The sequence below is a fragment of the Hydra vulgaris genome, chromosome 09 (assembly GCF_038396675.1).
Source record: "Hydra vulgaris chromosome 09, alternate assembly HydraT2T_AEP".
Taxonomy (NCBI): Eukaryota; Metazoa; Cnidaria; class Hydrozoa; order Anthoathecata; family Hydridae; genus Hydra; species Hydra vulgaris.
The window spans coordinates 10,005,001-10,029,472 of record NC_088928.1 but is presented as its reverse complement, the minus strand read 5'-3'; the positions used below and the strand labels follow the sequence as shown (position 1 = coordinate 10,029,472).

The 24,472-nt window shown below is 25.8% G+C and overlaps 1 protein-coding gene across 1 annotated transcript in view; it reads right to left on the bottom strand.

The window, feature by feature from the left end:
- Positions 1 to 766: 766 nt before the first annotated feature.
- Positions 767 to 24,472, bottom strand: part of LOC100209442 (transcriptional adapter 2-beta) — a 56,132-nt gene continuing 32,426 nt past the window's right edge. The window contains exons 9-20 of the mRNA XM_065804679.1: positions 17,109 to 17,181; positions 16,868 to 16,931; positions 15,398 to 15,444; positions 14,984 to 15,014; positions 14,819 to 14,898; positions 14,634 to 14,705; positions 14,478 to 14,542; positions 6,494 to 6,537; positions 5,155 to 5,204; positions 2,965 to 3,047; positions 1,080 to 1,142; positions 767 to 935 (exon numbers count right to left, since the gene is read on the bottom strand). Of these exons, the coding sequence (XP_065660751.1) occupies positions 816 to 935; positions 1,080 to 1,142; positions 2,965 to 3,047; positions 5,155 to 5,204; positions 6,494 to 6,537; positions 14,478 to 14,542; positions 14,634 to 14,705; positions 14,819 to 14,898; positions 14,984 to 15,014; positions 15,398 to 15,444; positions 16,868 to 16,931; positions 17,109 to 17,181 (792 nt within the window). The 3' untranslated portion in view covers positions 767 to 815. The remainder of the gene's footprint in view (positions 936 to 1,079; positions 1,143 to 2,964; positions 3,048 to 5,154; positions 5,205 to 6,493; positions 6,538 to 14,477; positions 14,543 to 14,633; positions 14,706 to 14,818; positions 14,899 to 14,983; positions 15,015 to 15,397; positions 15,445 to 16,867; positions 16,932 to 17,108; positions 17,182 to 24,472) is intronic.

The window sequence follows — 24,472 nt, the reverse complement described above, 5'->3', positions numbered from 1 at the left end:
ATAAATCGATTCGCGAGTTCAATTTCAAAAACTGATAAAATATGAAACACCCTAATGTGTCAAATCAAAGGTGCATAAAGCCATTAGGATCAAGGGTGCTAACCCGCTCCATTTTTACAAAAACACTTTTTTATCATATTATATACAAGAGGTGAATAGTCTAGTTACAAAATGGTATAAACAAAATTACTCAACTCAAATAGAGATATAAGCTGTTTTTTTAAAAAAACCTCACAACTTTAATATTTTAAAATTTGTAAAAGTAAAAAAATTGCTTTTTTGCCGTTAAAATCAAACTTTTAAAAATCAAATGTAATAATGGTCTTTTGTTGGTTCTCTTAACAAAACACAATTTTGTAGATTCAATAATTATAACACAATGGCTATCAGCATTTTTTAATAAATTATTTAAATATAGAGATAACGCTATAGGATCAAAGATGCAAAGCTGCAAGTTCTCCTCTAGCTTTAAATTAATAATCTTGTAAATTTTTTGCTTTACTAGAAACTAATTTATGTAAACATACGCGATATTAATTTTTGTCCCAACAGCTCAACTATTAGTGCCCAAACCTTTCCCTAATAAAGTCGCTAATAGACAAACGTAATCATAAACTATGTCTTTTATATTGGTTCTTCATTTTAACGAAAGAACTCACTATGGTAATTAACATTTTGTATCAAAAAGTTCATCGATAGATTTTAAAGTCCTACCTGGCTACTTATTTAGTATGGTTTTTCCATTATTTAAAATTAAAACACTTGATTCACATAAGTTATTATAATAATTATTTACAAACAAGTAATAAAAAAAATCAAACATCGATCCAACCACATTGTACAAAAAATGATCGAAGGCATTCCCGCAATGCTGTGGTCATAAAAGATGGAGGTTTTCCTTTATATGTGATTTTTGAGCGACACGTTGCAAATTCCTAAGTTATAAATAATAAAAAACATATTAACCTTTAGTTGATAACTATAAATAATCTTTAGTAAATAACTATATTTTAACTTCATTTGATAAATTCATTTAAATCTTAGTTATATTAATATTATTATTATTAAATTAGACTTACGTTTAACAAGTGAACTTTGATTGCGCAATAACGAGAGTAGCTCAGATCTAACGCAAAACATAGCTACAAATAAAAATATATTATTAAGTTTAGCATAAATAATGAAAAATTGTTTCTTAAGTGTTTATACAATATATTTATTTATAATGTTTTTTATAATAACAATGTTTGAGTAATATTTAAATATATTGTTATGTTCAATAAAATATTGTTTAAAACTAATACAAACAATATATAAAACTTAAATAAATAAACTTAATAAAACATTCAAATTCTGTTTTTATCAATTTAGATGTGTAAAATACAACACATCTACTTTAGATGAAAAAAATACAATGTTTTACGAGCGAGCACAAAACCAGTCAGCATTTTAATAGCACAACATTTTTTTTTAAATCGTACTAACAGATTCATAAATCTACATTTCAATAATTCTTTAATAGGGCTCTTAATTGTGATTAATCATTTCGAGACACTTTTGATTTACAATTAATCCGTTTAAAAAATTAGATTAATCAGTAATTAATGGATTAATTTATCAAAATTCAAAAATTATTAAGATAAAAAGTTTTTTTCTTAATATATTATTACAAATTAAATAATACTATTTGACTTTTTTATTAAAAATTTATCTTTGTTTAGAGTAATAAAATAATCTAATGTAATTAATAAGAACGGATTATAAGATATAAGATTTTTGCTAATTATTTTAAAACAAAAGTATAAGACGTTAATTTAAAAATAAGTGAATTCAAGTAACAGTTATTTCATACTTAATTTAACCCCGTCGAAGATGTGAGAGAAGAATTTCTGTTTTAATTGATGAAATTGATGCAAACCAAATTTGTCCAGTTCCATTTTTAATAATTTCAACTACCTTGGTTGCTGGCATTGTGTTTTTTATTCTTATCACACTAAGACTATTCACATTTCCATTTTTTTATGGACATTTATACATATATAAGTGCTCCAAAAATCCAGTGTATAGCACAAAACGCTAAAATGTCTATTTTTATCCATTAAAAAAAAAAAAATTATTATTCGTTCTAAATCATTGAATTATCGATTAGTTGATTAACTCAAAAAATAAACTAAAATAAATTGATTAATTAAAAACAGCTTAATTCTTTAATGATTCCATGCAAAAAAAAAAACAAACAGATCATAGATCTGTTACATGAAAAATGGATCGATTAGAACAAAAAAAACTTGAGGTTATTGTTTAAATCTGTCCATGACTTCTTCCAATAATTTTTGGAACACATCTTGCCAATGTGTTAAAATATTCATAAGATTTCTCCATTGATAACAGATTAACTTGAAACTGATTAACTCGAAAAAGAGTAAACATTAAACAATTTGGTTTTTAGAACAAAAAGTCCGAGGATTAGCAGTAACTTTATCTACAGTAAGCTGTCAGCAATTCTACTCTATTAATCTACTCTGCAGTATTAAATTGGATCACTGACATCATTTCAACAGATTCACTGATATCATTTCAACAGGTTCACTGACATTATTTCAACAGACTCACTGACATCATTTCAACAGATTCGCTGACACCGATTCAACAGACATTCAGACTTAATTCCGAAGCATAGCAAAGTTTTTGCCATAGTTAGGTTCAATAGTGAATTAGATATGGTAAAAACATCTTTAGTTTAAAAAAACCCATCGCATAAACATGAAATTTCATTTAGATCGATATAAAAATTTAAGTAAAAGATAATATAAAACGAGGCTTTATTTACAGGGAAACAATATAGAATGCTGTACTAGGATTTTGTGAAAAAATTTCGAAATAATCACATCAAATTTTGTATCCAAGAAATGGAATCCTGTAAAATAAAATATGTTAGTCATTTTTATGTAACAAAAAAATTACTTGTTTTTCTTTGTCTGATAAGAGATTCGCACAAGGATCCATTCTCATTTTTTCAATGAACTTGTTATCATTTCTGTTCAAATCTAAAATCAATCAGTAAAGTAATAATCATAAACAAAATGAATCGCAAAATATTAAAAAAAAAAAAAATTAATACTACTATAATCTCACTCACAGATGAGTCTGTACCTAGTTGTATGAAAAAAGAGATGAGTCTCTACCTAACAGTATGAAAGAAGAGGTAGCCAAGAAATTGTTGCAACAACCTTGAACCAAGATCTGTTATTTTTAAAGGAATAATACTACTGGATTATCAGAATTTAGGAGATTGTCTGTCTTAAAGAACTACCTACCCTTGCATTGTTTCTGAGTTTTGATTAGTTTTTTGATATTTTTGAACATAATAAGCAGCAAGCCAAAATTTTAATTTTCAATGATGTGTTCAGTTCGTTATTGCTTGACAAAGGCAACTCCATCAGCTCAAAAGAAACTTTTGAGCTGATGAAGTTGCCTTTGTCAAGCAATAGCGAACTGAACAGCAGCATTGATATTGCGGAAAATGTTAAGATTTATGAGGCACTATCAACTGAAAATAAAGCTCTAAACAACTCGCCAAATTTTGACTCTATGGCAGTTACAATGCTTTGTGCAAAAACCTCCACTTTTTAGGGATTCAGTGATTTAATTTGATGTTTTTATCTAGATTTTAAAAAGTACTTGGGGCAAAGTGATCTAAACTCGAATTAATTGACGGGATAATGACAAAAGAGGTTTTTACTGATATTCTGAATCAAAAACTGAGATTAAGTGCCAGAAGTGCTGGCTTATCTTGTAATTTTATCTTTCAATAGGATGGAGATTCTAAACACACATCAAAGTTAGCTATTCAGTGGTTAAGAAAACAGTATTAAGATGTTAGATTGGGTTCCTCAGTCACCAAATCTAAATCCAATTGAAAATTAAAGCAGCTGATCAAAAACCACTCAGTTTGTCACAATTAAAGGCAATTTTCATTGAGAAGTAGGAAAATTTTGACCAACAATGGCTTAAAAACGTCGTAGATTCAATGCTAAAAGACATCTTGCAGTCATCAAGACAAAAGGTGCACAAATAAACAATTAATTTTATATTACCAAAATAATTATTTAAGGGGTGATCCACTTTTTTGACTTTTTTTTTTAAATATAAGAATATTAATTTCTTGTCATAAAAATATTTTTTGATATAAATTCAATATTAAAAAAAAAAAAAAATTGAGGTCAAAAATCTAAATTTAAGGCATATAAAAAATTGTTTTTAGTGAAAAATTATCAGGGGGTGGTTTTTGACATACTGTATCTATAAAGTGTTTCTATTTTAAACTTGAAGGGTGTATCAAATTTTGAAGTTTTTTTTTTATGTTTTGAAAAATAAATTTATTGATAGTCAAAGTATTAGTTCGTAAAATCTTTTACAAACTTTTCATTTAAAAAAAAAAAAAGTTTACTTTTTGACTTTTTGCTGTAGGTTTACATCTGGGTTTACATCTGTTTATATCAGTTGTAAATCCAGATGTAAACAGATCTGTTGAAATAGGTTTACATCTGGGTTATGTTGATTCAACAAAACAAAAACAAAAAAATATATATATATTTCAAAATCAAAAACGAGCTCATTGCAAAAGGGAAGTTGTGAACTCGCACCTCAAACAACTACTCTCAAGCAAACTAAGTATGATTCAAGAGCAAATCTAGTTTTTCAATTGCATCTTTAAATCATTATGACAATATAACTAAGATTACAGGCAATGTAAATAAGATTACAGGCATGCTTAACTTTATAAAAAAATAACTTTACTAAAATAGCATCAGCATGGTTTAAGGTTTTTGCAGCAAGTTGTTGCAATATTATTGATTGAACACAATTTCTGAAAGTTTTATTTTTATACTTAAATATTAAAAATTTTAATGCGAAATAATGTTTTGTTTGTAAACTAACTGATTTACATAATTAGGGAATAAAAATTGAAACTTAAATAGAAAATCACAAGAACCAGAGGAACAGAGACATGAGGAGCAGAATCACAAGGACACATGACCCATAGGAGTGGTATATTTAAAATCTGTTTTTGTCATTCGCAGGTTATTGTAAGAATTAAAAAAACAAGTATAAATTAAAATGCATTGATTATGAATGTTATATAAAAATTACCTGTTTCATTAAAAAAAATCTTTGATTCTAAGCTGTTATCATCTTCAGATCTAAACAGAAAAATAATAGATTCAAAGTTTTTGTACCTTTGAACATTTTGAATTTTTTAAACCTATATGGGACAGGCCAGGTGAGGAACAGACTTGGATCATTTTTTAAACTTCATGAGTCCAGACACATTTTGTTATTGAGATAGGTTTGTACTTGGTCTAATTTCGGTATTGTCAAACCCAGACCTGACAAGACCACTAAAACTACTAACTACTTTTAGATTTAGACAAATTAGACAATATTTAATAATCAGTACTTTTAATAAAATGATCAGTATTTTCTTATTCAAACACCAGTAATTTTTGATTAATAATTTTATTACTTTTGCCCAGTAAAATAGATAAAAGAAACAGTAAATTAAGAAAAATAATCAGTAGATTTATTAAAATGACAGTAAATAATTCTAATATAAACAGTAAAAAATAAAACTCTGATCAAGTTTAAAATACTGTTGATAATAACTTAAGATAGGTAACATTAAATAGAAATTTTTTATATATATATATATAATTAAATAGAACACGCAGGAAGTGTACATACATCCACTGAGGGTTTCAGTTTTGGTAGGCAATCTATCAATAAACTTTTTGCGGTCTTCTATATAAACATTTAAATAAAAATATGTTGACATTTTATGGTAAAAAAAATTTACTGGTCATTTATTTAACTGATTATTATTTAATAAATTAAAAAAACTTGTACTTTATTTATTTTACTGGGTTACTAATTACCATTTATTTAAATAAATAAATGGTAATTAGTTATAAATTAAAAATACTGAACATTTAAATCCCTCCTGATACAAACACAAAAAGTTTTGGGCAATAAACTTGTTATTATTATTTACTTAATTATTGACATTTAACCACTCTTCTTTTTTCAAGGTCTTTACTTTGTCATGTTTCTTTATGCAGCAGTCTTGTTTGTCAAGATTTTGGAGCACTAACATCAATTAACTTACCTCTAAAACTCCACTCACATGTTATTTTGTATTGAACTGCCACATTTTGACAAAGTATAGTGAAGAACCAGTATCAATATTTTTATCATGGTATTTTTTGATCAAATTTGGGGGCTAAAAATTAATATCTGTAATCACCTGGATTGCAGTACATATATTAGATTTGGAAAAGTTATTTCTCAAACATTAAAAAAATTATTGTCAACTGTTTTGAAGACATTTGCAATTTTTGACAAATAGTAGCCTGGAACTATCTGCTTAATACTGATTGAGAATTACAGAATAGGACGTTACTGATTCATGTAAATACAAATATAAATAACTTACTCTTTTTTAGATGTTTTTGTTGTGCGAGGAGGTGATATAACATGCTAAAAGTTAAAAAATATAATATTAGATCACATAAAAACCGTATTTTATAAGGTCATTTTTGGTTTCAAACAATTTTTATTTTTGTTAATTACTATGTAATTTTGCTACTTTATTTTTACCTTACTAGCATTAAAAATTTTTATTTATATTACATATTATATCATGTTTATTTTTATAACATTTTATTACTATATGTTTTATTTAGACTAAAAAAAAATTAATGTGTGCACACAAAAAAATAAAGATTATTAAAAAATAAGTTTAAATTAAATTTTTTTTACTGAATATAAATTAAAAATTTATACAGAGAAAAACAAATCTTGTTGTTTTTGCCTAAGGTTATTTATTTTAGAGACATTCAAGTATTTATATTAACACATGCAACCCCTTGATGTGATTTTTAAAAAAAGCTTAAGTGTTTGACATCATTCAAGACTATAAACATTAACAAGACTGAATTAAAATTTAAAATGATTATTGATGAAAACTTTAATTTTTTTTTATTACTAAAGTATTTAAGTTTGTTTTGAATAAATTGAAGCAAAAATATGCAAGGTTTATAAACCATCTACTTTTTAAATAAGAAAGAATCATAGACACTCAAAAGACCACCTTTTTCAAGTTTGCTCTTTATTTAAAAATTATCTATATAAAGCAGAAGCATATTACTTGGAAGTATATGTTTTTTGAAAGCTGGATAAAGGGTGAAAGAAAGATGGGAGTCCATTTAGTTTTTTCAATATTGAGCGGAAGTTTCTCTAATAAGAACCAGTAAGAGATTTTTGATAGTGCAGTGTTATTATGAGATATGAATATATTTGTATCAGCAGCAAACAAATTTTAAGGCATTATTGAGATAATTAACAAAAGTAATAGAAATAATAGGGATCCTAATATAGAATCTTTAGGAGATTTACTGGTTATATTTTAATACCAGTTGAATACGATCCTTCAACGCGAGCAAGTTGTTTGTGAAGGTTAAAATTTACTGGGGATACCATAATATTCAAGTTTTTTAAAGAGTATGGCTAATAGTGTCAAAAGTCTTTGGTAAGTCTATAAAAAAAAGGCAAACTCTTTCCTTTTAAACAAATCAGTTATGTCTTATGCGTAAGATGAATTACTGTTCATCAAAAAAAATTTTTGAAACCAATTTAATTATTGCAGAGTTCATTCACAGCAAGTTGATTGATTATTTAGCTGAACAAAGATTTGTCAAAATTTTGAGACAACTGATATTTGTCAATTCATATTTAATAGTCCACTACTTTTAAATATAGACGTAATTTCCGCTAATTTCAATTAGTCTGGGAAAATTCCTTTATTAATTGAAAATTTGAAAACATGAAAAATAATATATTTTGCAGCATTATACAAATCAATAACTTTATTATTATTTATGATGTCAGGATCAACTGCTATGTTAGTTTTGATCATTTTAAACTCTGAAAAAGATAAAATCTTAAGTCAGTTTTATTTAGACTAGAGATTAGAGGAATCACATCATCATTTATTGGATTTATCATATTTTGAATGTTTCAGGCTAAATTAAATTTAACAGATACAAAAATTTATTTATTTTACTATTTGTTTTGGATCATTTAAAAATAAACCATCAATTTTGATAGCTTTAGACATTGAGCATAACTTAAATTTATTTTGACATAGAAATAGAACATTAATTTATTATGACATAGACATAGAACTATTTTTACCAGTAATTTGACTTAAAACTATGTTCACTATGATTTATTTTCTTCTTTTTTTTTTGTGTTTTTTTCTTTAGTACTTAATATACAGTTATTTTCAAAAATTTCTTGAGATTTATATTGACCCATGGTAACTTAAAACTATTATTGGTTTTAATAAATTCTAATAAATTTTTAAAACGTTTTGAAAAATTGACATCATGAACATTTAAGAAAGTTTGAAATAATAAACATTATTTGCTTAATGATGCAAGTATTTAGTATATTTTGTATTGGTGGAAAAGCATTTGATAGAGAAATATTTTTTGTTCATTTATTTAATATCAATTTTGATTGAGAAAAAATAGGGAATTTGAACATATTCACTTTATTTTTTTAGCACTTTGCTGAAAATAGTTAAAGATTGAAATACTAAAGAATTGTGGTTTTATCCTATTATTATTACTAATACTATTTTTTATCATCAAGTATTAATTAAATTATTATTATTAAATAAGAAGTCAAAATTTATTTTCATATTTTATTTTATTATATTATGTACATTTTTATTACTTTATTTATTTAAAGTTTTCAACTAACAGAATTGGTAATAAATTGTAATTTACAAAATAAAAAAGTATTAATATACAGAATGAAAAAAAGTAGTAATAAACAGAACAAAAAAACAGTAATATACAGAACGAAAAAAATAGGAATATACAGAACTGAAAAAGTAGAGTAATAAAAAAAGTAATATACAGAAATTCTTTTTTTTTTTTTACTAAAATGTTTGAATACTTAACTTAAATTGTGAAATAAATGTGATAACAATCAACTGTTACAAATAATTGATAAAGTTTATTATAATGAGTGTTACAATACTTTACTTTTGACATTTTTTCTCCATCCCCATAGCATAATAATTCGTCAATTAACAATTCTCAATATTTAATGAAAAATTTGAAAGGTAAGAAAATGCATATTTGAAAAGTTGCAATATAATTTATCTGCTATAACACATAAATATTTTAAGACCATGTTTCTATTTGTGTTAATAAAGGTAATTTAAAAGGTAATTAACAGGTAAAAAATTAGTTCTGTTAAATATATTATATATTTTTTTATATATATATATATATATATATATATATATATATATATATATATATATATATATATATATATATATATATATATATATATATATATATATATATATATATATATATATATATATATTAGGGTGGTCCTAAAAACAACTTTTTTTGAAATTGCCCGCCACCATCCCTAAAATTTTAGGGGTCGCTCAAGACCCTTAAACATCTGACGGGTCCCTAATATTTTGAAAAAAAAACTTCTTCAAAAGCATATCATGTTGGGTCTCAAAAGAAGTGAAATTTTATAAAAAAATTAATGGAAACCCAAATTAAAAAAGTTTAATTAATAAAAACTATGAAAATATGTACTTTTTTATTCTAAGTTAAAAAATGGTAGTTTTTAAGCCATAAAATTTAAAATAGTAATCTTTATATAAAATGATTATTATTTGTAGAATTAAATTTCTAAAAATTAAAATTATATAAATTTTTTTTTTTTAAAGTTTTTTAAATTTAGCATTAATTTATTACATAGAAACATTTAGGGGGTGGCAGCAGACAATTTCAAAAAAAGTTGTTTTTAGAATCACCCTAATGTGTATATATATATATATATATATATATATATATATATATATATATATATATATATATATATATATATATATATATATATATATATATATATATATATATATATATATATATATATATATATATATATATTAAAATATTTTAAATGAGAAAATACAACTTTATAATGAAACTTGAAGTTTCATGCCATTCGGCAATCATCAGCCATATTATTCAAATATAAAATAAAAACCATTATAAAAAATATTTAATTTAAGGTGGTTTGCAAATATGAGATTTGCAAAACACCTTAAATAATTTAATGCAACCATTTATAGAAATGATACAGAACTTTGGAAAAATCGTAATTTGTGTTTCCAGAAGAAATCTGGAAACACAAATTACGATTATCATGCCTATAATTAAGTGGAACATAATTAAAAGATGCCAATCTTATAATCCATCTACAAAAAAGTGTAACCTTTGCATCAGTGAAAAATATTTTATCATGAACTTTGATGGTTTACATACTTAATAAAAAAAGTGAATTGGTTTCTGCTTGTAGGCATAGGAAAAAATTTTTACTTTCTAACTTTGATTCCGGCGATTAGCAAACATCAGATCACATACACTTGACATTAGGGTGTCCCATTCCCGCAAAAATTCTCGAATTCCCACTCCAACTTTTAAATTGGGGTTTAGACTAAGATAAAAATAATATTTACCAAGTATTTTGAAAAAAATATAAAATTTAAGGGTCCCCCCACTTAAAAAAAGTTAAAAAAACCCTTTTTTACCATCTTTTTTGAGTATTTTTGTTTAAATTGTTAACAAATATATTCCGTAACGACTTCAACTTTTCACACAATATAATTTACTATCTTATTTATACTGTATAAAAAATTCGACTTTAAAAAAAAATTTAAGGGTCCCCCCGAATTAAATAGTAAAGTCATTTTGTAATTTTGCAACATCAGAAAGTAGTTTTTTACTGTAAGGGCTTAAATTTAGGACGATCTAAAAATTGTATTGAAATAAAAAAATTTGATTGTCTTTATTTGAACCAATAATTATTCTAAAACAATGGTTGCGTCTAAACTGGACGTTCAGCATAAGAAAAATTTATTTTCGTGTTTTTTCTTCACCATGGTAAATAATTCCATGTTGTTTGTTTTAAGTTGTTTTAACAAGAAAAATTTAATGTTTAATTAACATTATTTTCATTATTTTAATATTATTAAATAATAAGATTTTGACATACCAATAGTAATCAACAGTATAAATTTTTTTAATTTAAAAATTATTGTTTTAAATTTTTTATTTACTTTAAGCTTTTTGTTTTTACAATAAATTTAATATACGAATTAAGGTTAGGAAATAGTTTCTAAAATAGAGTTCCAATGAAATTAGACTAGTTTTTGTAATTGCTAGGCTTGTGTAATTACTTTTTTTAATTTCAGTAAAGTAATTTGCGACAGATTTTGTTAAACGGTATCCCAATTAGTAAGTAACTCAGTCACCTGCTTCTGCTGCTGCTAGTACTGTTTTCTTTCTGTGGTAACCACAAAAATGGATCTACATTCTCGTAAACTACTGAACCCTAGTATAAAAGAGAAAAATCGTTCAGTAGAAAAACCGAGATCCACACGAAATTATCATCAAGATTATTTTATTGGATTTGGACTAGAGAAAAGTTTAAGTGTCGGTATAAAACTTCCCCTTAAAATTGCTTTGCTCCGAAGATACCTTTACTTTAGAGAAATCAACAAGGGAAGTAGTGAAATAACAGTGTCGGCAAAAAATATTTTTAAAGTTATTTTAATTGAATTGCAAGAACTTTGGAAAAGAGCTCACTTACCAGTTAAGCCAGATAACAAGTGCATCGAGTATTTCATTGCAGTTTTTAATCAATGGCAAAGTGTGCTGAAAAAAGGAAATAAGTGCCCCAAGAAGAAACGAACCCAGTTTTTGAAATCAATGAATTAACTCTGTGACATATCAGCCGCTGACACATATTATATATTAGGTCTCTCTCGACATGCAACCAGGAAGGAGGACTGGGAGTTTTTACTGAACCAACGGAAATATCCACAGGTAATTTCATGCATTATTTCAACCATGTTACTGTACTGTGTTTACTTAAGGTTAGGGGTTATTTTTCATTTTACGTTAGTATTGTATTGTTTATCTCCAATTAGGCTGGTTCGATGATTGGTTGCGACGCAACTCATGCGCAGCAAGATAAGAACAAGTCGGATCGCAATAAACGTCTTGAAAACAGAGTCAATGATCACAGCAAAGCTAAGAGAAGAAAAACAACTCTAAGTAACGAAGAAATAGAAGAAATCATTGAGAAAAGTGAGGATGACTCAAACAGCTCAGAAGTTGAAGTTTACACTCCTTTCCACCAAAAACGAAAAACCAGATTGGGTTAGAGAAAATACAATTGAGAATAATGCTCTTAATGCTAAATTATCAGCGCTGCATTATTTTTTTGTGTTTGTTTCAGTGGTAACTGGTTTGCAATGGCCACTACCACAACTACAAATGATGAAGCCATGAAGACAAGACATCAGTCTTTAGTGTGGCTGATTGGAGCATCAGCCTCTAACCTTAACCAAACTAAGAAGTTACCCTTATTGTGAGAGACTTTGTCAGTCTTCTTTTATCACCACAAAGAACTGAACATAGTGTTGAAAGAAAGTGCCAAGGTAACAGTGCAACAGGTTCTTGACGTTTGGGAGAAAGCTGGTATCTCAACTGCCCATTGGCATAATATAGTTAAACGAGTTCTGAAAATCCACAACAAATGGCAAGGGCTGAAGAAGGCATGCAAACGTCGATCTGTTACTCAAATAAAAAGGAGGCATTTTGTGAGCTTTTGGAACAGGTTTTTGATATCGCTCACCAGAATGCACAAGCACTGATAAAGGTCCCCGAGGATTGGGCCTTCTTGAATGCTCAGAGACAAGGCAGATAGGGTTACATGGCAGGAGTAGATAAAATTATGAAGCAGAAAGTGGAATTAAAAGAAAGTAAGAAAAAAAAGGAGGAAGCTTGTCATATGAAATCAAAGAAAAATATTGAAATTCTAACCAGAAGGTTCCACTATTGTTGAGCAGTAGCACTGAGACAGATGAAAATGATGCAACAAGTGAGGAAGAGCATGTTGATGTTGCTTGTAAGAGATTGAAAGAGCAACCATCATCATTCAAACCAAGCAAAATCACACTTATTACAAAACATGTGGCGGCAGCTTTGGTTGGTTGTTTATATGTGACGTTTACATTGAAGCATGGTTCCAGATTCCTTGTGCAGTTACAGCGCCCGCCAATGATCTTTGTTTGCTGTGCCAATTGTCTGAATACAGAAATCAAGACATTAGACAGGCTACAGTTACAGCATTCAACCGCCATCTGTGGTATTTGAGTGAAATAACTATTGGTTTTGCTTTCCACAATTTGATCCACAAATTGATTTTAGGGAAAAACAGACAAAGATCAGCAACATGCAACGTGTACAAGCTGGCTCAGACCACCCACCACCAAGACTTGACTCTAGGTTTGTCAGTGCTTCACAGCCACTGAGTGCATTTGTAACCGCAAACACCAGAAAGCTCTTTGAGATCCTGCAGCTACATATATATATATATATATATATATATATATATATATATATATATATATATATATATATATATATATATATATATATATATATTTATATATATATATAAATATATATGTATATGTATATATATATATGTATATATATATATATATATGTATATATATATATATATATATATATATATATATATATGTATATATATATATGTATATATATATATATATATGTATATATATATATATATATATATATATATATATATATATATATATATATATATATATATATATATATATATATATATATATATATATATATGTCTTTTCATCATTTAATCATTTAATCAAAAAAAGTAAAATTTAAAATAGTTTGTATAATAAACAATCACTCTAAAAAATAGTTACAGATAAAAACACTTCTTTAAAAATAGTTAAAGATTGAAACACTTTTTTAAAAATAGTTATAGAACAAAACACTTTGCTAAAAATAGTTATGCTACAATCAGTAACTTCTTGTATTTTTAAGTGTCACTTCATCTGAGTAAAAAAACCTTTTTATTACATTATCTACTCTATAAAAATTGCCTAGAAAGACTTTAACAAAAGACATAAAAAATAACATGGAATCACAATAATAATGAACTAAATAATTAACCAAAATAGATGAAGACAACTTTAATTGTTTTTTTAAATGAATTTACTTCCCTAATGCCACTACACTCAAAGAGTCTACTATTATGTTACAACCCTTTCTCAAAACTTAAAATCCAAAACAAAAGCCTTAATAAAACAAGGCTGCAGCATGGAGAAACAAGTTGATATGACATCTCTTATGACAAACAAATTTAGAGGCCATTTTTTCCTAAAAGTCAACTTGTCTAAAAAGATTTTTATAATAATAGCAATTTTGACTGTATGTAATAAAAACCATACAAGAAACATTTATAAATACCATTCTTTTTTTCATTTCTTTTTTTTTTTCACGTTGCAACTTGAATTCTTCATACTCTTGACAAGCTTGGAAAAAAAAAAATTTATTAATTACTTATTTAACTTATATTAGGTAAAAAATTTATTATTTTTATTAATTTTAAGTAAAAGTCATTACCGAGAAGTTTCTTGATACCATTTCTTCGATATCGTACTAAATCCTTTATTTTCAGTTTTAACTCTTTCTCTCCTGTAAAATATGTTAAAATTACATTTACCTTTGAGGAACCACAAAAAATAAATATTGCAAGAAAGTGCTTTATAATATTTTTAAAAAGACAAAGAAAAATTTCTGAAACTTACTTATCCGATTATTTACTAATTCTTCCCACTGTTGAAGAGATAAAAACTGAGCGAATACACGTATTTTATCTTTGAACTCTCTAGAGTATTGTTTTGTTAAATTATACAAAGAATATTAAATTGTTAACTAGTGATTATATAAAAAGCAAGATAAAAAAGATTTACCTGTCCTCCTTAGAATACTTTCTTCGAGAAGCTAAAAAAACAAAACAAAACAAAAATGCTTACAATCATTAAAAACATTTCTGATAATACAAGAAGATTATAAATTCATCAAAAACACATCAATAAAAGTTTTTACTATAAATTTTACTATAAAAATTTACATATTATATTTTCATGATACTATTTGTTGCATTATACTATTTATTATAGATTACTCATTTATATTTCATAAAACATTTATACATTTAATTGAACACTATTACTACACATTTAATCGAATGCTATTATTACACATTTAATTGAACATAATTCATTATACATTTAATTGAACACTATTACTACACATTTAATCGAATGCTATTATTACACATTTAATTGAACATAATTCATTACACATTTAATTGAACACTTTACCTATAAGTTTATGCTTTGTAGTGATTAGTCCATATTGCTTAGCTATTCTAAAAAATTATTCATCTAAATTATTTATTTGCGAACTGAAAACTAGACCAAATAAAACATTTACACCTGGATAACACATATAAAATCTCATCTGAATGTGTTTCATACAAAACATGCTTTATTGAATGTTTTGTTTTAAACAAACAGTACTAGAATGAATATATAAATAAAAAGATATCTTTAAAATACTTATTCAATCTGTAGTAAATGAAATAAAACAGCATGTTGTGGAAGATATACAATAAGAAATAAAAAACATTCATCTTTATCGTTTTTGAAAGTGTTAACAAAAAAGTTATTTGACACTATCTAATGATGTCAGAAGATATGGTACTTTATTCTGCTGTCCTAAAGTTAAAGAAAAATTTTTATAAGATGAAAAATATTATTCTAGGCAGGCCTACAGAAAGCAGACCTCCCTAAAAAAGATTATTAGAAACCATATTTTTGAAACTATAGAAGTCATATTTTAGAAAAATTTATGAAATAAAAAAAAAATTTCTTGAACAATGATATTCCAAAACTACTTCTTTCCTAATAGAATTTTGTAAATGCCCATGCACTCCTTCTCTAAGGCCGAAATTGCTTATTTATTCTGTGCTTGAATACAATAAGCACATTGAACATCAGCAGGTTCAAGTTGAAACAAGTGCAAAAGTTAACAATATAAAGTTTTTCATTTGACTTTTGATTAATGCCAAGTTAGATTACAACAAGCAACAGGCTAAATAAGGTAACACATAAGTGCAGTTAGGAATGCAATAAGTTTAAATTCTCCAGAGTTTCAACATGCATTTTCTAACACCAAGAGCAACAAATAAGTTTGAAAATGCTTTTACTATCTGATCATGCCACTGATAGCATTGATGAATTGCAATTCATTGATGGACTTAGGTAAACTTTTTAGGCTTGTTAAACAATTTTATGATACCTCTTTTTGTGATACCTAATTTTTATTCATAAGTAGAAATTTTGAAATTTATAGAGGTGTATTTTTTGAAATTTGAGTACACTAAGCATGACACATAAACCCTGAAAACATCCCAACTAATTACTGATAAATTCATAAATTTAAAAAAGTGTCTAAATATTTTACAACTAAATGATAAAATACTAAAATATGTTAAATTCTCACAAGATTACTGAACTGATTAGAAAAAAAAAAAAAAGAAAGATGATTTAAAATTTTCTTAAAGAATGGAGAAAACAATTTCAACTTTTGTTTGTAACTTTTAATCATTTAATCATTCAATAAATTTGGCTCACTTACTTGGCAAATTAAAAAGGCAGCACATGTCTATTTTTTTATTTATTTGATGATACATAAAAATATAATACAAAAACAACATAAATTAAAAAAAAATATGCAACATAATACAAGAATAACATATAATAATATAAAAAGAATTTATTAAATCATACCTTTTAAATCTTGCTCTTTCTTTTAAAGATCTCCAATACATATCTACCATTGATAACTTTAAAGCTATATATATATATATATATATATATATATATATATATATATATATATATATATATATATATATATATATATATATATATATATATATATATATATATATATATATATATATATACACACATAATAATTAATAGAAACAAATATGAAAATAAAAATAGCATAAACAAAAAAAAGTACCAGTTTCCAGCTCATCATCATCACGACTGCAAACCAAATTTTTCACTAAATTCTCTGTATCATTGTCATACTCCTAAAAGAAAAATAAATACTAGAAATAATAACACCAATTACATTAAAAATCACATTAAAGATTGTGTAGCAACTACAACAACTTTTTATCTTAGTGATAAAAAACAGAACAACTTTTTACCTCAGTAATAAAAAGCAGAAAATGCGAATTGTTATAACTTTGACTAATTGTTTGGAAAAAAGTTGTTATAGGACAGTGTTTTGTCCATTTCATTGTACTTTTAAATTATTTATTAATTATTGCATAAGAAAGAATGTAACAAATTACTGCAACAAAAAATGGCAAGTATAAGAACGTATTTGACCTCTCAAGGCAAAGACTCTATTTTTGTTATTTTTATGTTCGCTTATTGATAGAAATTTAATTTATAATGAAGTTTTTTTTTTTGTGCATTTGTGAAACGAAAATTTGTTATCAACTAGAGTTATTTTACACAACTGTCATAATGTCCTCAAAAGCATTTTATTTCAATGAAGCAAAATTCTATAAAAAAAATATTAAGAATATTAATTTTTTTATAAATAAACATTGAAAAAAAATCAAAAAAATCAATAAAACTCCTAAATTGACTTTTTATTTTTAGTAAAAAATGTCTTATTATGCAAAATCCAAATTAATAATTTATTTATCGAATAATTAGTACTCTTGAAATTTTTATATAATTTCACTTCATTAAAAACCCAATATGACTTTTTTTGATAATATTAGGCACTAATTAAATGAGTCTTTTTATAAGGGACTTTTTATGCAGAAATTTTTGATAAATTCTTTTAAAACCACCTTCTTAAGTGCAAAGTTCCATTTTCATAACTAGGATGGCACTTTTGTAACAACAGTAAGGTGTGGATTTGGGTTATAGTTGGTTTTACATTACTAAAGAAATTTCATTATAATTATTAGAGTTACTTCAACTTAGACCCTTGAAATATCTTATGTCAGAAATTCAGAAAAAAGCATTTGTTAGATGGTGCGGCTTTGTTTTTATAACCTATTCAACAATTAAATTCAATCTTTGTTACTTAGATTGATAATATAGTTTGCATATATTCAAAATAAGAAAAGAGTTACTCATTTTATGTATGTTTAATACCATTACCAAACAAAAGAACATGTTGTTAACTTATAACTACAATACTTTTAATTTATAAGTTGCAATATGAAACACAAATTAAGATATAATGTGTTGTATATATCATTTAACAAGTGAAATAAAATTATATAAAATATAGCAAATACTTGAATAATATATTAAGTAATTTTCAGGCTTTTGTAGGGCTTTTGTAATATTTACAAACATATTCTTGGTTATTTAGATTAATGATAATGATAAATACTAAACACCTGATAAATATGTATAAAGGAAACGAAAAGTGCAAGTTTGAAAACAAATTTAAGTTAAGAACTAATAAAAAAAAGAAATTGTTTATTATTAAAGCAGCTAAACCAAAAGTTACAGGAAATTTCTAATTTGTAAGAAGCTTGAGCAATTATATGTATATTATATATTTAAGATAGAGAGTGATCTAAATTATCTCAATAAAATATAATGAACAAAAACAAATATTTAGACAAACAAACATTTACATATTCACTTTCCAACAGGCACCGATATTCTACAACATCTAGCATACCTGCAATCTATACTGCCTTAAACCACCAAAAAAAATCAGTTTGGTTACATGCTCACTTCGTAAAAATTTTGAAAAATGTGAAAATTTGGATTGTAACTGTGTTTTAGCTAAGGTAAAGAAACCCTGGATACAAACAGGGTTTGAAGTGACACTCAACTATTAAAAAATCTTATTAAACTTAACAAGCAGTATTCTAATTTAAAGAAAAAAATGAAAAAAGAGGCTCTCCTAAAGATTTAACAAACCAGAAAATCTTAGAGAATTACTTAAAAAAGTTTTTTGGGTAGGCAAGCCAGATTTGAAGAACATTATTAGGACAAAAAAAGATCTGACAAGGATAGGCTTGAAGACCCAATGTTTTTGGAAGATTAGAAAGGAGAAAAAAAGTTTATTCTAGGGATAGAGGATAAGAAATTTAGTAGAAAGGTAAAACTTTACAATTAAAAGTATTAGGTGATATTTTTCTTATAGAACATTTTGTTATAATTTATATTATTTTATGCTTGTAGACAGCAGAGAGTATTAGAAAGAAAAATAGAACGAAGAATGTGCGATCAGCAAAATCTAATTATGAAATTGAACTCAACTCTGATTTGAGTTCTGATTCATCTCATGATTCTGATTTTGAGCCTAGTAACTATTATCAAAAAGAACCATCTCAATATAACTGTACAGTGACAGCAGAAATTCCAATAGATGTGCATGCCGGGAGCGTTACCCTAATGGACATGTTAAGTGATGTTTTGCTAAATGTTTTGCAAAAAGTGACAAGTTCCATTTTAACTAAGGCTTTTTTTTTTTTTTTTTTTTTGTTATTCACCTCCTCAAGGCCGAGAAGGCCACTACAGATGAGGAGGCTACTTAATAGTGGTTATAACCCTCTCTCAACTCTATAACTCTGAAACACGAACCTTGACGAACAAGGCCGCTGCGCAGAGAAACAAGTTGAGCGCGGTACTACCCGGGACATGGAAGGGATCGAACTCGGAACCTCTCGCTTATAAAGCGAGCGCTTTACCACTACACCACTACCGCATGCTGGTGTTGAACTTACAGATATACATTGCAGTAAATCAACAGCCTTTAGAAAAATGAAATTAGCAAATGAAAATATGTCAACCTTAGCAAAAGAGGATGTAAAAAATGCAATAGAAGCTTCTCCTTATCCATGTGTTATACATTTTGATGGAAAAACTCTTTATGAAATTAATGCAGGAAAAAAGTTCAAGATTGACAGGCTGGCAGTTCTTGTGAACATTGAGGGTGAGACGCACCTACTAGGTGTTCCTCCTTTAACTTCCTCTTCTGGTGAGGATCAATATACAAGTATTTTGATCCTCACCTACTAAAAGAATATAAACTTGAATCTAAAGTAGGAGGTCTTTGTTTTGATAAACTGCAAGTAATATCGGGATCAAAAGTGGTTCAATCATAAAGATATCCAACGATCTAAATAAATATCTTTTAAAATGAGCAGGCGGGCATCACATTACAGAATTAAAAATGGTGCGTTTTTGGAAACATACATCAAATGAATTGACTACCGGACCAGAAAACTTATTGTTTCAAAAATTTAAGAGCTTATTTAAACATACTAATTTTAGTTATGCTCCAAGTGGATCTGTGCAAGTTTAACTGGAAGGAGGTAAGTGGTAGTATAAGTGAAAAGGCTGCTGAAGATTCTATGAATTTTTGCAAAGCATATATAAAAAGAAAAAGGAATAGCAGGAGAAGATAAACGTGAAGACAGAAGAGAGCTGGCTGAATTAGTTGTGACTTATCTATCACCTTCTGTTTATAAAATCAGGAAAACTGGAGCTATTCATCATGCCTGTTTTCTTGGTAAAGCAATTTACTATCTGATAATGCAGCTTTTGTTTTCTCAACTTGACTTTGTTAAAAAAAACAATCTCAAAAAAGAAATCAAGCTTATCGTGGAGTTTGTGGTCTGTTTTATGCCAAGTGGTATTTTGAATCGAGTAATGTGTCAAAAGCCCCAACTTAGATATTAAAGCTATCTATCAGATGCTTTAATTTAAAAATATTTGTTGGAATCTAAAAGCAGTTGATGCTGTGCTTGATTCGCTTTACAAGCACACTTGGTACTTGGACTTAACTATGATTCCACTAGCTCCATTAGATGAGAATTTGCGTTCACATGAAAAACAAAAAATTACAGCTGTAATTCTTTCATTTAAAATGCCTAAGACTGAACACTTTAAAAATGAAAACAAAAAAAAAGAAAGACATCAGAAAACAGATGCTGAAAAAAATGCTGTACTGAGAAAGATCCACTAAGCTTAGCCCCTTTGATAAATGAGTTTTCTTACCTTATGTTAAGTTTTTGTGGTTTAACTGAAGAAAGAATAAAAGACTGGCTTTCACTTCCACTGCAATACTCAGTCTTCGTTTAAAATTTTTGAAAATTATGTCAATGGCCTTATTGTTGTCAATGACCATTTGGAAAGAGCATTCGGAATGATGCAGCAATGTGTCCATCGTTACAACAACAAAGAGGAAAAGCAGAACATATTGATATCAGTTGACAGAGTTTGCTCTGCTTTCAGGATTTCTGGAAAAAGCTCCATTAGTCTTACCAAAAAAAGATTATCTGATAGTCTCTCCTCCTTAGCGAAGAAACAAAACACAAACAAACAAAAAAAGAAGAATTAGATAAACTGTAGAAGAAACTTCTAAAAAATCTTTTTAAATATTCAAAATATTTTTTTTTGATTTGATAAGTAATACTGAATCGTGATATGCAAAAATCACATATGTTACAAAATCAACTTTTCAGTTAATTTGAAAAAACCTTTTTATTTCTTAAGTATTAATGATTTATTTTTAAAGACCACTTGAAAACCGCGTATTTACTAATGATAAAAGGTTCTTTGGCACATATTTGATTTTTACAGAATATCATTGATACTGCACATAAGGAACATTTTTTGCAATAAAATCTCCTAATTTTGCAAAAAAAAAAAAAAAAAAATGCAGTGTGGTTTTTGAAGACAAATTAAAAAATTGTAGCCTTATGGATGTCTTAATTGTAACTTAAAAAGTATTTTATTTTATTCTGATTAAAATATTACGAATAATAAACATACATAAAAAGAGTAATTCTATTCTTATTTTGAATATATGCAAACTATATTATGAATCTAAATAACAAAGATTGAATTTAATTGTTGAATAAGTTATAAAAACAACGCCGCACCACATAAAAAACGTTTTTTAGCCAATTTAAAATGTAAGTTATACTGTTTTTTGAGAAAAAAGAAAAAAACCATACTTTTTTAATCAAAAATACAGAAATTTATCTAAACCCTGAAAAAAAAAATTATTATAAATATTTATGCTAGCCTTGCCTTTAAGACACTTAAAGTAATCGTTTTTGGTCATTTTTGGGTCCTTTTTTTTCCAAACATGTGCTTTGAGGGCAAGGAAAGAGTGGTTCAATGGTACTGAAATTTTTTGTGAGTAAGTTTAAACATATTTCCTTCAAGTCTAGATGGTTTGGTTTTCTAAATTCTAAAATTTTTTCTATATATATATATATATATATATATATATATATATATATATATATATATATATATATATATATATATATATATATATATATATATATATATATATATATATATATATATATATATATATATATATATAAAATATATATATATATATATATATATATATATATAAATATATATATATATATATATATATATATATATATATATATATATATATATATATATATATAAATATATATATATATATATAGGGCACAGACTCACACAAATTTTTCAGAGTCTATTGTAATAATGGCTGCATCAAATATTGTTCCTTTTATTACAAGAAAAATTTTTTGTTATGAAAGTATTTACGTAGCACATCATGAAGTACTGCCAAAATTTAATTTTTAATGTGAATATGAAATCTATAGCAAAATCACAAAACTTCCATTAATCTGTTTCATTTTTAATTTATTCAGCTAAATACATACAAGTAATGCCCTATATTATATACATACAACTATTGCCTGGTTTAAAACTCTTAAAAATGGAATAAAAACTTGAGGAATTGGTGCAAAAACAGATAGTGATTGAAAGAAAAGAAAACTGAATGATGAAGAGACTTTTTAGCTAGTTGGTTTAGCAGTGATTGAGCTGAAAAATATCTTTTCAATGAATTTGATCATTTTTTGTGTTCTGCATTTAAAAATGCTTCTAAAAATCTAGAATTTAATATTTGAAAAAGCAGCTAAAAGAAAAGATTGATACTGGATCAGATAGTATTACTCTGGTTTTACCAGAGTGATGGCATCTGAGTAAACTTGCTGATAATCTTTATAAAAAGCTACTTTTTTCTGATTTAGCTCAATTCAAAAGCTTATTTTTCGAAGTAAAATACATTTTTGATAATAAAAAAGAATTTTAAACAATTAGGGTTGATGCAAAATATTTACCATCCTAATCTTACTTCCTTACATTTTACTTTTTTGATACTTTAACATAAAAAGCGAATCTTTGTATCAAATTTGGCAGTACTCAGAACCATCCTATTATGCTTCTTTTTTTTCTAAATGATACTTTTATTATATTAAGGAACAACATTTCATGCAGCAAGGTGCAGTATTCTAATTTTATTAATTTTGGCACAACCTAATATATATATATATATATATATATATATATATATATATATATATATATATATATATATATATATATATATATATAATATATATATGTATATATGTATGTATTAGGGATTTGAACCTGCAACCGAATTATTGGCTGCTACAGCCAATAATTCGGAAACTGGCTGAGCTATCCTGGCTCTAGGATATATATATATATATACACACACATATTTACACATATATATATATGCATATATATATATATATATACATATAAATATATATATACATATATATATATAAACATACATATATATACATATATATATAAACATACATATTATAAATATATATATAAATAATTGTATATTTGATGCGTGCATATATTCAGCAAGAGTGCTTGATGAATGATATCAGAACTATATAATTGATTTTTAGACGAGATTAAATAAAAATAACTACATGATTTTTACTACTAAAAGTTTCAGGTGTTTTGCAACTATCAGGTAAAAAATACATTATATGTATTTTTTACCTGATACAAAAATATATTTATGTTTGGTTTTTTAATCTTTGGGCTTGTGTTTGACAACCACCAGCCCAAAGATAAAATATATATAGTTTTATAATTTTTTTTAAACGCCACAATGTTTATTAAGAATATATTTTTTCATGAAAAAAATAATATATTTTTTACAATGTATGATCGCAAAACGCATAAAACTTTTAGTAATAAAAATCATGGAGTTATTTTTATTTAATCTCGTCTAAAAATCAATTACATATATATATAGTCTATATATATATATATATATATATATATATATATATATATATATATATATATATATATATATATATATATATATATATATATATAATATATATATATATATATATATATATATATATATATATAGACACACACAATATATATTATGTCAAATACATACATATATATATGTATGTTTATATATATACATGTATATATTATACATATATATAAATG